The 13,050-nt window shown below is 45.7% G+C and overlaps 3 protein-coding genes across 3 annotated transcripts; 1 reads left to right on the forward strand and 2 right to left on the reverse strand.

The window, feature by feature from the left end:
* Positions 1 to 374: 374 nt before the first annotated feature.
* JR316_0002200 (uncharacterized protein) lies at positions 375 to 7,018 on the reverse strand (the record flags this gene model as incomplete). Its single annotated transcript, XM_047887994.1, has 27 exons — positions 375 to 519; positions 568 to 616; positions 679 to 882; positions 937 to 972; positions 1,029 to 1,175; positions 1,236 to 1,325; positions 1,378 to 1,856; positions 1,914 to 2,265; positions 2,316 to 2,584; positions 2,632 to 2,926; positions 2,977 to 3,166; positions 3,221 to 3,358; positions 3,415 to 3,497; positions 3,551 to 3,816; positions 3,873 to 4,992; positions 5,056 to 5,072; positions 5,133 to 5,221; positions 5,272 to 5,296; positions 5,355 to 5,452; positions 5,508 to 5,854; positions 5,908 to 6,211; positions 6,267 to 6,307; positions 6,354 to 6,404; positions 6,461 to 6,505; positions 6,556 to 6,628; positions 6,681 to 6,929; positions 6,995 to 7,018. The coding sequence occupies 27 exons, from the start codon at positions 7,016 to 7,018 to the stop codon at positions 375 to 377; spliced, it is 5,226 nt and encodes a 1,741-aa protein (XP_047752917.1).
* A 799-nt stretch (positions 7,019 to 7,817) lies between these two features.
* JR316_0002201 (Chitin synthase, class 1) lies at positions 7,818 to 11,436 on the reverse strand (the record flags this gene model as incomplete). Its single annotated transcript, XM_047887995.1, has 4 exons — positions 7,818 to 8,538; positions 8,589 to 9,451; positions 9,515 to 9,750; positions 9,801 to 11,436. 4 exons carry the CDS (start codon positions 11,434 to 11,436, stop codon positions 7,818 to 7,820), a joined length of 3,456 nt encoding a protein of 1,151 aa, XP_047752918.1.
* A 169-nt stretch (positions 11,437 to 11,605) lies between these two features.
* Positions 11,606 to 12,952, forward strand: JR316_0002202 (uncharacterized protein; the record flags this gene model as incomplete). Its single annotated transcript, XM_047887996.1, has 5 exons — positions 11,606 to 11,708; positions 11,765 to 11,978; positions 12,031 to 12,369; positions 12,420 to 12,509; positions 12,568 to 12,952. 5 exons carry the CDS (start codon positions 11,606 to 11,608, stop codon positions 12,950 to 12,952), a joined length of 1,131 nt encoding a protein of 376 aa, XP_047752919.1.
* Between the last annotated feature and the right edge of the window lie 98 nt (positions 12,953 to 13,050).

A 13,050-nucleotide genomic window follows, 5' to 3' on the forward strand; every position in this document is an offset into this window, starting at 1 on the left:
ACTAGGGTGTCTACTATTTACTAAGTATCGGGGTTTGTCTATCTAGAGGATTGTTTCATTGGTTTCACCTTACCAAATCAGTGCATCCCAGACCTGTATAATAACGTGACACTGACAGCACTAAAGGACCAAGGTGTTGCCGAAGCAAAGAAAGAATTATGTATTGGCAAATGAGTCGCAAAATGTTGGATTTTTTCAAGCAAGTTGATAAATTAGGTAACAAAAATGCGACAAGTAAGTATGCAATATGTACACTATGCCACACTTGGTCCATATACCTCTACCACGATTTGGATAACCATTCGAGTAACGAAATGTGTCTTTAAAAGAAGAAGCCCTAAACCCACAGAAGAAAAATGACCATGGATAGTAGGTTATGAACTGGTAGATGAAGATCCCTGTAGCTGTCGAGCGAGTTGGACAAGGTAACGTTCGCAGATAGCAGAAAAATAGAATTCGTGCTCGGAATTGTGTGGTTGCACGAGATTGTGTGCAATTTCGTGTGCGATGGTGAAATACCTGAAAAATTGTGAGAGAAGGAAAGGATTCACGTTCGAAAAATATTACCAAGAAATGTATGCATCTTGAAGCTTCTCATTTTTGACGTCTGTATCATCTGGTGAAAGAATTAAATCATCAATGGTGTGGAGAAATGATTTTTCATTAAGAGGTGCTTACGCCATTCTTCAAAATATCGCAAATTCAAAAATATGCTACCGTTACGATTGAAGGCAATGATTCCGCCCTCAAGGTCGTAGAATATATGCAATTTGGTCAGTGGTAAATCGTATATGGTTGCAAGAGGTTTCATAATGTAAACAAAACGTGCAAGAGAGTGTCGTTTCTCCTCCATGAACATCCCTGCTTGATGATTGGGAATTTCTGCGAAAGGTTTCAGATACTATTCATAATACAACTTTTATTGGTATTGATTACCTTCTGATAAGTATACCTTCACGGGGCCCATTTGGCCTAGAAAAAGTAAGTCACTAAGCTTCCCAATAGGCAGAGTTGCAGAATTAATGTACCTATGTGATGCAGATCTCCTTTGCGTCCAGAAATGTCGCAATAGCCATCGTTCAAACTCTCCTTGACGCGTTGCATTTGTTGACGGTTGGTTAATAGGTTTGCAGATTCGGACCGGCACGAGCTGACAGCCATGTCGATATTTTTCGCTGAATGCATCATTGCTATATTAACCGAAAAGCGGTTCATGACTACATTCATAAACCTACATATATTGCTAATGGGTGTAATCCCCGAATTATTATCAGAGTTGTTTGTCGAAGTTGGTGGACCTGGCGAACGTGGTGAAGGCCCTTGTTCTATGAAACTACTCAGCTGTTTTCACACCTTCGATTGATTTGTTACAATTACCTGAAGCTTGGCTTGAGCTGTCTGTGTTAGGTACAGAAGGCTGGAAAGGCTTCGTAGCAGAAGATGACATTGAGCCAATTTTCCGTCTAAAGTTTTGCAAGTGACCCGCAAGATTCGTTGGCAGTAATGGTTTACTTTCAACTAGTTCGTTTGGGTCAGGATTGGGATGATCATTGACTGCCGGTCGTGTATCTGCAAGCGGTAGTGGCGGTGGGGGCAATTGGGTAGCTTTTTCTTTCTCTTTTGCCATTCGATCACTTTCTGCAGCTAGGCGTGCGTCTCTTTGTTGACGTAAAATTCTATCAACTGGAGTGATGGATTGAGAACGATTTGACAGCAAACATAAAGATTTGTAGTTGTTACCATTGTATCCTCGGCGCTTTAATGATCGCAGATCAGTAGAAAGGATTGTCATGAAAAGAAGAGCATCATTAGTCTTCGGCGAGTCGAAGAGTAAACGGTTGAGTGACGTAGCAACTCTAAAGAAATTGTTAACTCTCATAAGATAGTGTTGAGGACGCTGCACTTACTCGTACATGTCGATCTGTGCATTTCCCGCAATCCACAGCTCGATTGGCCCAGAGCCAAAGCGGCGGGCTATAGCAGATGCATCTTGGCTTTTGGAAAGATTAAGATTTCCGTAACTGAGATGTTTTATGACCCCCAACTTTCCGAATGCTTTAACAAGAAAGTTTTTGTTGGCCGAGATCCAGGAGAAAGAAACTCTGGTTCGAGCGTGTGTATGTTCATGCAGAAATAAAGGGAGTCGTTCCAGGATTAGGGCCCTTACTTCAGTCGCTGTTTTCGAATTGTGCAGCTCTACTGTCGTTTTGTATTCCTCTTTCACGACTTTACTCAGTTTCATGGAGCCGAGTTGACAATAAAATGCTGAAGAAAAGTTGATACAGTGCTATTTCGTGCCCAACGTAAGCACATACCTTCTATGATATCTTCTTGTGGTGCCGTATAAAGAGATTCTCCGAAAGATTGATAGGCATGCGTGTCGTCGGCTACAATGATTTCACTTGGTTTCTTGAGATCGTACCTCATATCCCAGTCATCTTCATCCCAGTCGTCACTTGTTTTGACTTGGCGCTTCAGTTGTCTTTGTTGACAGAGGAGAATGGGCGATCTTTTCATCCGTAAAATTGTACCGGGGGTGATAGCCTTCGCGTTGACAGCAAGGTTTCGTAATTCTGACAAAAAGCTACTGAATGTTAGCAAAAATCTTTATGTAAGTGAGTTGCGACTAACTTGACAGGTCCTCCAGATAACTCGTAGAACTCCCGTGGGGAATTCAGCAGAATCTTCGCAACTTCTTCAACACTGGGCTGGCTTCTTGTCCCGCATGCCGTAAGGAATGCATTTGCAGCAGTCCCAAAATCAATGAACACAAAAAGCTTTGAATGAAAACTTTCGCGTCCTTCACTACTTAAATAGCACTGCGAAGGAGGTAACCACCGTACGGTAGAGTCAGAAACATTTTTTCCGCCTGTGATTGGGACAAACGAAGTTGTTGACAAAGTGACTAAATCAGAGTTTTTGAAGTCTGAAAATTTTCAACAACGTTATTCATGTTTCAAAGGGAAAATGGCATACCATTCACCCTTCCAGCCAGTAAGCGGAAGAGTTCCCTAGCTTCCTGATCAGTTCCAGGGGGTTTTGATCGCAGCAATGCCATTAATTGTGAGGCAGGAGGATGATCTTGTATCTTTAATTTGGAGGCATATGACTGATACGAAGGATGTAGCACTAGAAAACCTACTGCTGCCCATTGAGCAGAAAATACCTAATAAATGTTAAATCATACATTCAACTCAATTCTTAAAGTGTGACTCCATACCTCTTGTATCGTTCCTAGGCAAGGTTCAGAACCTTTCAATGCTGGTATGAACCGGATATTCACATAATTCTGTGGATCATAGTCTCTATATCGAGTCTCTAGGTTATCGATGAGATATCTCAATGCCACAGGCCGGATCTGTTGCATTTTGTTATAATTGTGATTACGACGCCAAGACTTCGTAAAATTCTGACCGTAGAATCCTCGCTCGCACATAAATCTATGATTCTGTTCAAGGGAGGGTACCTTTGCAATCCTATGTCAAAGAGAAACCTAGCTGAGGATATATAGTATTAGGGTGATTGTTCATTGTAATGCATTGTTCGTCACCTTCTTCTGAAGAATTCTTCCATTTGAGCTGCTGGCCCCAGTCAATTATAGGCAGTTTTAATGTACGGAAAATGTCGAGGGGCTCGTAGAGTTGACTGGCCGTATATCGCACGCGTTTTCCGTTGTCATGAGAGCCATCGCAGCTTTCCTTAGGAAAGGCCGCTGTTGCTCTTAGCCTTTGATACTCTGTATCGGTTAGCGATCCTTTGACTGACACCAGATACTTGGTGAGATCAGCAATGGTCCACTCATTGGTCTTGATCATTCTAAGTGCACAAAGTTTTTGAAATCTTTTCAGAAACGTGAAAATCAGACCACATACCTATTGAAGATGATTTGCAATTCAACGTGCTTCCGGACTCCAATTTCCTGTAAAACCTTCTCTGCTGTTCCCTTGATAGATGTTCCACCGGGAAATGTCACAATGGGCAAATCGCCGAAAATATTGACATTAGGAAAATAAGCTTCTTGGGGTACGACCATGCCTGCGGAGGTAGGAATACAAGCCTTGAGTCTAAGCGTACGGATAATGTCCATCTTGTATGGCGACGCAAGGCTGGGCCAAACGCGTATGATCAACGATAACACGCGCTCTGCCCATGGAGGAGATGTACTTATGCTGTATTCCGCTGGAAAATCCCCATCGTCACAAATGAACGAAACCCATTGAACAATGGTAAATTCTGTCCAAGGAAAAGAGCTGGCAAGTACTTCTGGCTTGAACAACTTGCTAATAGAGTTTGGCAAAACATTTTCAGGCAATGGGCCATCCATAGGGATATGCGCACATGGGGACCTTGGACTAATAAAGCTCTTGATTGAAGCAAGGGAGATAATTTTGTGTTCCCCTTTCTTGATTTCAAGCGTCAAAACGACCGAGTTTATCAACTGAGTTCGTATAGGTGCAAGCCTGTCTCGATCTTTATCCTGATAGATGCTAATCCACCAATTGAGGCATGCGACAAATTCACTTTCTGGCAATGGTCGTGACTGAAGCTCTTGAAGAACATCCTGGAAGTTTATGGGCTTGATTAAGCCACGAGATTGCAAAGCCGATATCATGATAGGAACACCAGTCACGACAGTATCTGGCAACGTTGGCAATTCTTTGAGAAAAGTTGAAAATGTAGGATCTGGAAGTCGAACGGTGCTAACATCGCGGACACCTTTGCTTGATATGATAGGGAATCGACCATCCGCGGAGCATTCAAAAAAGGCCGATTCCATCAAAGCCGATACATCTGGCGAAGGAGTTGATGGATAAAACATGAAGAATTTCAATGCATGTAGAACCTGATTTGTTGCCCGCAATTGTAGTTCCTGATCGTCAGAAATAGATCCCGTTTTCAAAGTAGCCCAGAGTTTTTGAACAGACGCAAGTTCAAATTCGTATGCAGCTCTTGAGAGAAATCCTCCAATGAATAGTAGTTCCTTATTCCATACTGATTACGTATAAATAAATCAATATAACGATATAGCTACCCAATGAATTTAAAGAGACGTACCTGCAACATGCCGATCCCTGCCAGAAGACAAGACGTTTAGCCAGACATTGCGAAGGATACATTTAATGGCGACTTACATAAAATCTATAGATTCACGTTCAACTGTAGGGATGAATCGTGCTGATATGTGACCTCCAACACCTGTGCTTTGAGCAGTGCTATGTCCCTGGAAACATATTAGTTCAAGTAATAATGAGGAGACTGCGCTGCACATACAATAAATACTCGTGCGGCACCTTGCCTTCAATGACAAATGAAAAAGAATTCCGTTGCTATGATTAAAACAAATATAAACATACCCATCTAAATCTGCTCGTAAACCCTGGAATATGCTTCCAGTTGCTTCTGGGTGTTTGGCTTCTTCTTCTAAGCTTGCGTCGTACTCATCTTTGGCTGTCTATGAAAAGTAAATCTCAACAGCTGGTAATAATATTTTGACCAGAATTACAAACATATATCAGTTCAAATTTCATCTTGGTGGGGGGATTTTTCTTCGTTGATCGTTGCAACTCTGCGGAGAGCTTCTTATCGATATGCACTTGGATTGACGCCGAATAAATAGACAGAGAAACGCTAGTTTCACTGATTGCCAAATGATCAATTGATTTCTCAACGGGTGGCAGAGGTGCTGTCGATATACGCTGGGGTGTTGACGTTCCAGATAAAGTACTGAACAATGAAGAGAAAAATCCAGGACTTCCTGTATTCGCTGCTTTGATGGGTTTCGTAGGATTTTGTCGTTTCTTTCCAGTACCAGATGTATAAATCCACTTCATAACTTGTGCCTGTATGAAAAGGGCTGGTAGATGTCTTAGATACTTGAGCATGATTTTTTGCAAAAGGTTAACGTACGAGTACTTTGAATGTCGTCAACAGTCATGATTCCAGATGGTGATTGACTCTTCAGCCCTTTGGGTATGCCCAGACTATGAGGCAATCCCGATGCTTTGTTGAGTTTGACTAGCCTTTTATCGTCATAGTAAACACAGACTTCACGTAAGTGTCCCATGAATGTCAAAGAAGATGCAAGAAAGCGGGTAAAGTCAAAAGCTATTGGCATTGGTGTGGCTTCCCTAAGTGTCATCGTAAAACTCGTCCATTCTCTGGCAGCTGGATCGAGTTCGGATTCAGGAAGTTCACCCCTACGAGCAAATAACTGGGAAACATGATGTAAGACCAAATGGATTCATTGCAGCAGAAACTATGGATACCTGATCCTTTTTGTCTTTCCAGTAAAATCCCATCCATTTATCTAAGGACATTCAGTGAAGGTCTCGGGGGAAATGGGTAAGGCATACTTCCTGAAGTAACAAATGGCTCCTCAGTTACTGAGAACAAGCTGTAGAATCCTAGAAATTAAGAAGTTCGATGACTGAAGCATTACAAGGTCAATATGTGGGCGCACCAACTCCAAATGCGCCAATCTTCTCTTCATCTGGGTTTCCCTCCGCTAAAAACACTAGTAAGAATCAAGAAGAATTGAGGTGCAGAGAAACGAACCTATTTTTTTGAGCCGATTCCAGTCTTCATCTCTGAATATATTTCCATTATTCTTAAATACCCAGTGGTGTACCTACAAAGTGTTAACAATTGTGTCGGAGTGAGGGTACAATGTTCGTAAATACCAGCGAAGTCTTCAGGTCTGGTAGCTGGCCAGGTGAAGAGCTGAGGGAATCATCTGATCGTGGCGTTCCAGATCTATTGTCCACATAGGCTTGTGTTTCGAATCGGATCTCGACAGATTTGGATTGTGCGTCGTCAGAATTCTGCAGCAATTCGCGGAATACGGTAAATTCTCCGGAGTAACGAGCGAGTACTTTGTCGATTAGAGCCCGCTGGTTAACCTCTACTGTCTCGTCATGTCCATTTTCCCACTAAAGCCCAACAAATCCAAAATTGAGCCGACATGATATCAGGATGCATTTCATGCAACACTCACTAATTCATCTTTGGAAAGCACCATAGGAGTCTCCAATTAAATCAAAGAGTGTCGTATAGAAGAGGTGGATGACCGAGTCTTATAGAAGAGTTTTCAAAATGCTAAACAGATTGATAGGTAGAATTTATTGAGAAATGAAGGGTGTAAGCTGTGAGGAAAGCCGCCAGGTTGACAGCCCGCGCTTGTCGTTGCTGAACATGACGCCGGGCCGAAGTAGCCGGAGCGCTGTCTTTACTAATACTAATAGTATAAAATAAATGTATGGACTATACTTATAAGTAGGCTGCCGTTAGATCCACATCGTGGATTTTGAGAATTTAAGACGGCATGTTAAATGCAACCGATTAACTGTAAGAAATAATGTATATCCCAAGTCCTTGGATCCTGACCTCGCTGATTTTTATACGTAGGTGAGATTGGCGGCATAGTGCATCCTCATCACAATAGAACCAGTATTTATCACTTGCAATGGGGCAATTCGCACAGTTGTAAGCTAATGATGAGCTTCGCATTCGGATTGTCGTTATATTTTCAATGCAATGGGACATGAGGAACTATTATAAGGCCAGGAAAAAACGATGCAATGTGTGTAGATGACGAAAGACGTGGTCAACCAGTCCCACATCAACAAGAAGGAGCGATCAGATGTTATTAGAAAGAAATGTACTAAGGAACTTCCATGGTCCATCGTAAAATGATGCAAAGCTACGTGAAACAATGTATGGTGGGTATAGCAAATGCTTGAATATCGAGAGTCTGAAGGCCCTGAAAGAATAATAATCGAAGTCGGATAGGGGGCAAAATACTATTATATATATCGTCTTTAGAACTTTGCCGATGGATCTAGGGGACCGAGGGGTCCATATTTCTCGCCAGGGGTGTTTCTTGAGGCACCACCACTTCCTGATCGAGGAGGTGCTCTTCGAGGAGGCGATGGTTCATGGGGAAGAGGCGTGTTGGGGGTTGTGGGCGATAATGTGTTTTGCAGTGGAGGTCCTCCTGGAGAGCTCGATCTAGTCAGCGGAGAGTATCCATTGCCACTGAGATTAGCAAGTTGTGTCGTTGAGCCGTCAGTTAGTTGGTACCGGGGAACATAAGTTGAACTTGGGGGCGTTGGCTTGTCGTCGAATCCCATTTCCAACATGGCTTCTAGCTCAGCACCCCCGACCGTCTTCGCAGTTTGCAGGGCCTCGTCTTGGGGTAGAATGAGACCTACAGGAGGGGGAGGGAACTGGGCGTTGTGTTCGTTGTATCCACCAATTTGAGTCCCCCAATGATCATCGTCTGAGGAGTTGAGCGAGAATGTATCGGACCCGTCATACTGACTACGTGTGTCCGGGGCAACAAGGAAATCGCGTTCTGATCCAAAGAAAACGCCTGAAGGGTGCGTTCGTTCGAAATCCTTTCGGCGTCTCTCTTCCCGCTTCAACTTCCTCAATCTGGAACGCTCCCAGTCTTCCCATCGCCGCATTGGCACCTCAGGCCCATTGCCACCACGACCGCCACCACCATGTCCAGTATCTTTGCCTTCACCTTCAACTTTTCTGTAGGTTGAATTTAGTGTCAATTCAGTTATGTAGTGAGAGTGGCTTGCCTTGTTTCACCCCATGAAAAGTCGTCAAAATGCCAAAAGGCATATAGTGGTAAAATGAAATTCCAGACAGGCAAAGCAAGCAAGTAGACTAGCATCCAGAAAACGTAGACCACTTTCCTTGTTGTGATAAGAATGAGAACCGCTGGAAGACCTAAAACAGCGATGAGAAGCATGAGAGGAATAGCTTCTTCGAATGTGTTGGGCGGATTAATAGCCATCGAAATGATCAAGGCATACGTCAGAGCAATGGCAATGGGAAGGACGACAGTCCCGAGTAAGTCCATGAAGACAACAAACTGCATGCTGAAGCAAAATGTCCCGCAAAGGTTCCGTACAAGTACAAGTTCCATAAGATTATGAATAGTTGAGTTGATCCATCGACGTCGCTGAGATAAAAGAATTTTGAAGGTGTCCGGGACAATTGTTCTACATCTTGCCTGAGGCAAAAACATCATTTTCCTGTTTGGAAAAGTCCTGAGAAGAATAGTGGTAAGGAATCGATCCTCTCCTAGCAGCAGTAGGTTCTTCTGATGGAGGGTGGTGACCTCGCTCTGGCTGTACTCCTTGACAATTTCCGGCTTGATGATTAAAGGCACCCAATCATCACCGTTTGTTTTCCTCGCTTTGAGACGAAACATGGAGAAACAACCGGGTAGACAAGAAACACCTCCAAATACGGACTCAAAAGCTTTCGCCAGATGATGGGAAATGAAATATTCAAAAACTTGGATGGCAGTCACCCATGATTGGCGTTTATTGGCTATCCGGGTCTCGCCACAGACACCCATGATCATTTGGTCGTGATGCATACAGTTGACCAGATGTTTAAGCGACGAAGGGAAAACTTTTGTGTCAGCGTCAACCTGAAAGTTAACAATAATGCATTAGCACGGTCATAGTTTCTACTCAAAAAAATCAAAGTATACCATTAGGCAGACCTCGAAGAAATCCGGTGTAACACCCATTAGGATATGAATCTTACGGAAAAGGTCGAAGTCAAGTGGCGTCATACGATCATTGTAAGTCACGCGCGAGAAAAAGTTCATCAAAATGAGCTGGCTATCCCGTTTACCACGATTGCCTGGTTTCTTGTCAGATACTGATTCAGCATCAGTGCCACATTTGACAACGATGACTGTTGGTGTACGACGCCCAGCAACCGCTAAACGTAGATCAGTCATGATTTTACCCATGCTAAATGAATTTGCTCACTATAATGCCCTGCGTACACCATTGCACGATTTTGAGCCTTGGCTCCTGTGCCGACCGAGGTGTAGGACATTGGCATGGGGTTTCCAAACCTCGGGTCGGCTTCGAGCAAGCCAACACAAATGTCAGGGGTGCTTTTCTTTTCCCCAGCACCAGTGATCATCCCGTCGGCTACCACAAAGAGAAGCTTCCTAGCATCCGAATATGTAGTAGTGGAGATGGAATCGAGAGTAGTTCTCAGAGATTCTTCACCCTCTGAGTAACACGTAACTAGGCAGACTGCAAAGAGTTCGGCTCCAATTTGTGCGAGACTCATAATAGGGGCCGCCGTCGCATCCTGGTTAATGAGAGTGGCACTGGACGAAGAGCTGAGGGCTTGACCGATTTTGTTCGGCTTAACCAACCTCTTCTGTCCAGCAGTCCAAGGAGCAGTCCCATTGGTGTTGTCAACTGATATGTTGGCACCCTCGGGCATAACTGCAGGACTGATGGCTGATCTGTTCAGGTCTTGACTATTAGGTGGCCCTGCCAGACGTTCGGAGAGGAACCAATTGAAGATACACGCCATGACGAAACGAACAAACACAAGGCCGAGAATGACGATTAGGCCGGCATAGAGGAAGAGACTGGAAACGAAACAGCCGGGAGTGACTTTGTCAATGTTGCCTGCGTAATAGCGCTCCTTGATGCAAGGTAGGGCCTTTTTAAGATCAGCTCTGTTGTCAAATAATCTAGTCGCATCCTTGCCACTGTCGCCTGCGCCTGCCCTGAGAATAGTGCGAATTGCGGTGTCAACATTGTCGGATGGAATAGGATTGTTATGAGTGGCGAGATAGGGGGAAAGATTGATGACAGCACCATCCAGAACAAAGTAGCTGCGCAAGGTTGCGACTTGGTCCCACGAATAACCTGCAATAAAGTCAGTCTTGAAGATATTGAGACCAGAGAAAGTAGAGGAGGCATTGATGGGGCCTAGGGGACACGGAGTGATGGTCGAACATGGAGGGTCGACCGCAACCCGAAAGTTGAGACCATGACAAGCTTTAAACTCTGCAGCGTCGCGTTGAAAAAAGGTCGTGGCGTCTTGTCCGGGAAGCTTCTGTGCCATGTCGATCAGATTGACGTCTGCGGGAGACTTTGCCGAAGAGACATTGAATATCGAGCCTCTGATGGCGAGAGTACCATGGGCAAAGGTAGAGTTGTAGCGAATAAACTGGGTAGCGACGGTCTCGGGACAGAGGACCTTCTGGAAGCCAACGGTGATGAAGCCAATAACGCAACAGAGAATGGCAATGATGAAGCAGAGGGCAAATTTTTCTCTCCACGCCTGCCTGACTGCCTTGTCCTTGAGACCACCGACGGAGCTAAGGAGAACGGCGGGGGCCCAAAAGGTGACGACCCTGGAAAAGATGCGCCAAGGAGTGGAGCCATTGTAGTCGTCTGGACTAGATGCAGCTGGATGACCTGGAGAAGTAGGAAGAAGATGGGGAGGATTTATGAGGGGAACTGGGGCGACACCACGCTCTGGCTTGGTGAGAGTCTTTGCGCGACGAATGGTGGCGCCTGTAGAGGGGGGCTGGCGGGTAGTTGGGATTGGGACATCTTGAAAATCGTAGTTTGTCTGGAAACGAAGAGCCATGGGAGAGAAAGAGAGAAGGAAAGGAAAAGAGGGGAAAGGAATGTGAGATGCGTTGCGTTCACCAGCCTGCTGTTAGAAGGAGAATGAGAAGAGGTAAGTAAGAGGCGGTGGGAAATGCGAGTTGCCAAGAAAACAAACACGTGCCCCTCTGTTTTCTGCCGCCATCATCATGCTAGAAGAGGCCAGCGCCGCCAGCGACGTCGCCGCCCTCGCCGCCCTCGCCTCCCAACACCCACAGAGCCAGTACAACCGCGCCAAGTATGGCGAACATGGTCCGTGTCCATCGTCCTGACTGTGCTGCCTACAGTGACCGACCGTCTGTCTGCAGGTTCACCCGTCCCATACGCGCCCCTGTCCCTCCATCTCCCAGAGCAGTTTCGCCAGCTGCGCATCCGCCAGCGTCTCACTAGCCAGGCGCACCCGTGGTCGCCCGCACTCCCGACAACCCCCGACCATTTCTTTCCACATCCGACACTCCCCGACCACCCGCCCCCCGCCGCCCCCAATCCCGCCCTCAAAAACTCCGTATCCCATCCTATAAAGTCGGTCTCCGTATGCTCGCCCCGCCCGCCCACATGCCCTGACCCCCTGCAGCATCTCCACCATCGTCCCCCCAGACCTCATTGCTCTCGTCGCCTCCCATGCTCTACTCTCTCCCCCGGATCGACCCACCATCCTCGACCTTCCTCCCCTCTTTTCCCTGTCGCATCTTTCCACCTTTCCCGAGTCTACCTCTACCCTGCTCGTCGGTAACTTCTACCTGTCCTCGTGTCCCGGCAAAAAAGGTCTGTTCCGCTCCCCGTCGCTGCCCTCCTGTGCTCAGACATCCACAGTGCGACTCGACGGCCCTGTCAAGGGAAGAAATGGTGTCTGTCGCGACCTCGATACAGACATGAGACGGATGCGCGCCCTTGGTGTGCGCTGTATAGTCTGGTAAGCCCCGCCATGCTTTCCTGTCTTCTCGGATTGACCCCTTTCCGTAGCTGTTTGGATGATGCTGAACTGGAATTCCTCGGTGTTCCATGGCAAGAATACGAACATGCTGCCAAAAGAATCGGTCTTGATGTTCTTCGGTGCGTGCGACCATGTTTTCTCTCCCAGCTGAATCCTCTATATCTTGTTGTTGTTTAGTTTACCTATACCTGAAGGCCTGCCGCCTCTGTCCCCAGCATCCTTAGATGTTCATTTAGTTGACCTCATCCACAGGTATACTCTCCAAGGCTTTCCGATACTCGCCCACTGTAGGGGTGGTGTCGGCCGCGCTGGTCTCATTGCATGCTGCTGGATGATTCGGCTCGGACTCTGTGGCTCTACAATACCACCTCAGTCCGAGCATGGTCTTGGCAACTCTTCGCAACAGGTGTTGTCATTTGTCGAGACCGCCATCAACATTGTAAGAGAAAGGCGGAGCCTCAAGGCTATCGAAACCTATGAGCAAGTCAAATTCTTGGTCGACTATGTGGAATTCCTTTGGTATGGAGTACCAACCCCTCAGGAAATCTATACCCCCGTCTGATGTCCCTTGCTGTTAATTTTGATATTTGTTTTTGTGATTTTTTGTTAATCTCTATAATATTTTATCACTAGTTGCCATTGATTTGATTTCAGATACAC

The sequence above is a fragment of the Psilocybe cubensis genome, chromosome 2, assembly GCF_017499595.1.
Source record: "Psilocybe cubensis strain MGC-MH-2018 chromosome 2, whole genome shotgun sequence".
NCBI lineage: Eukaryota > Fungi > Basidiomycota > Agaricomycetes > Agaricales > Agrocybaceae > Psilocybe > Psilocybe cubensis.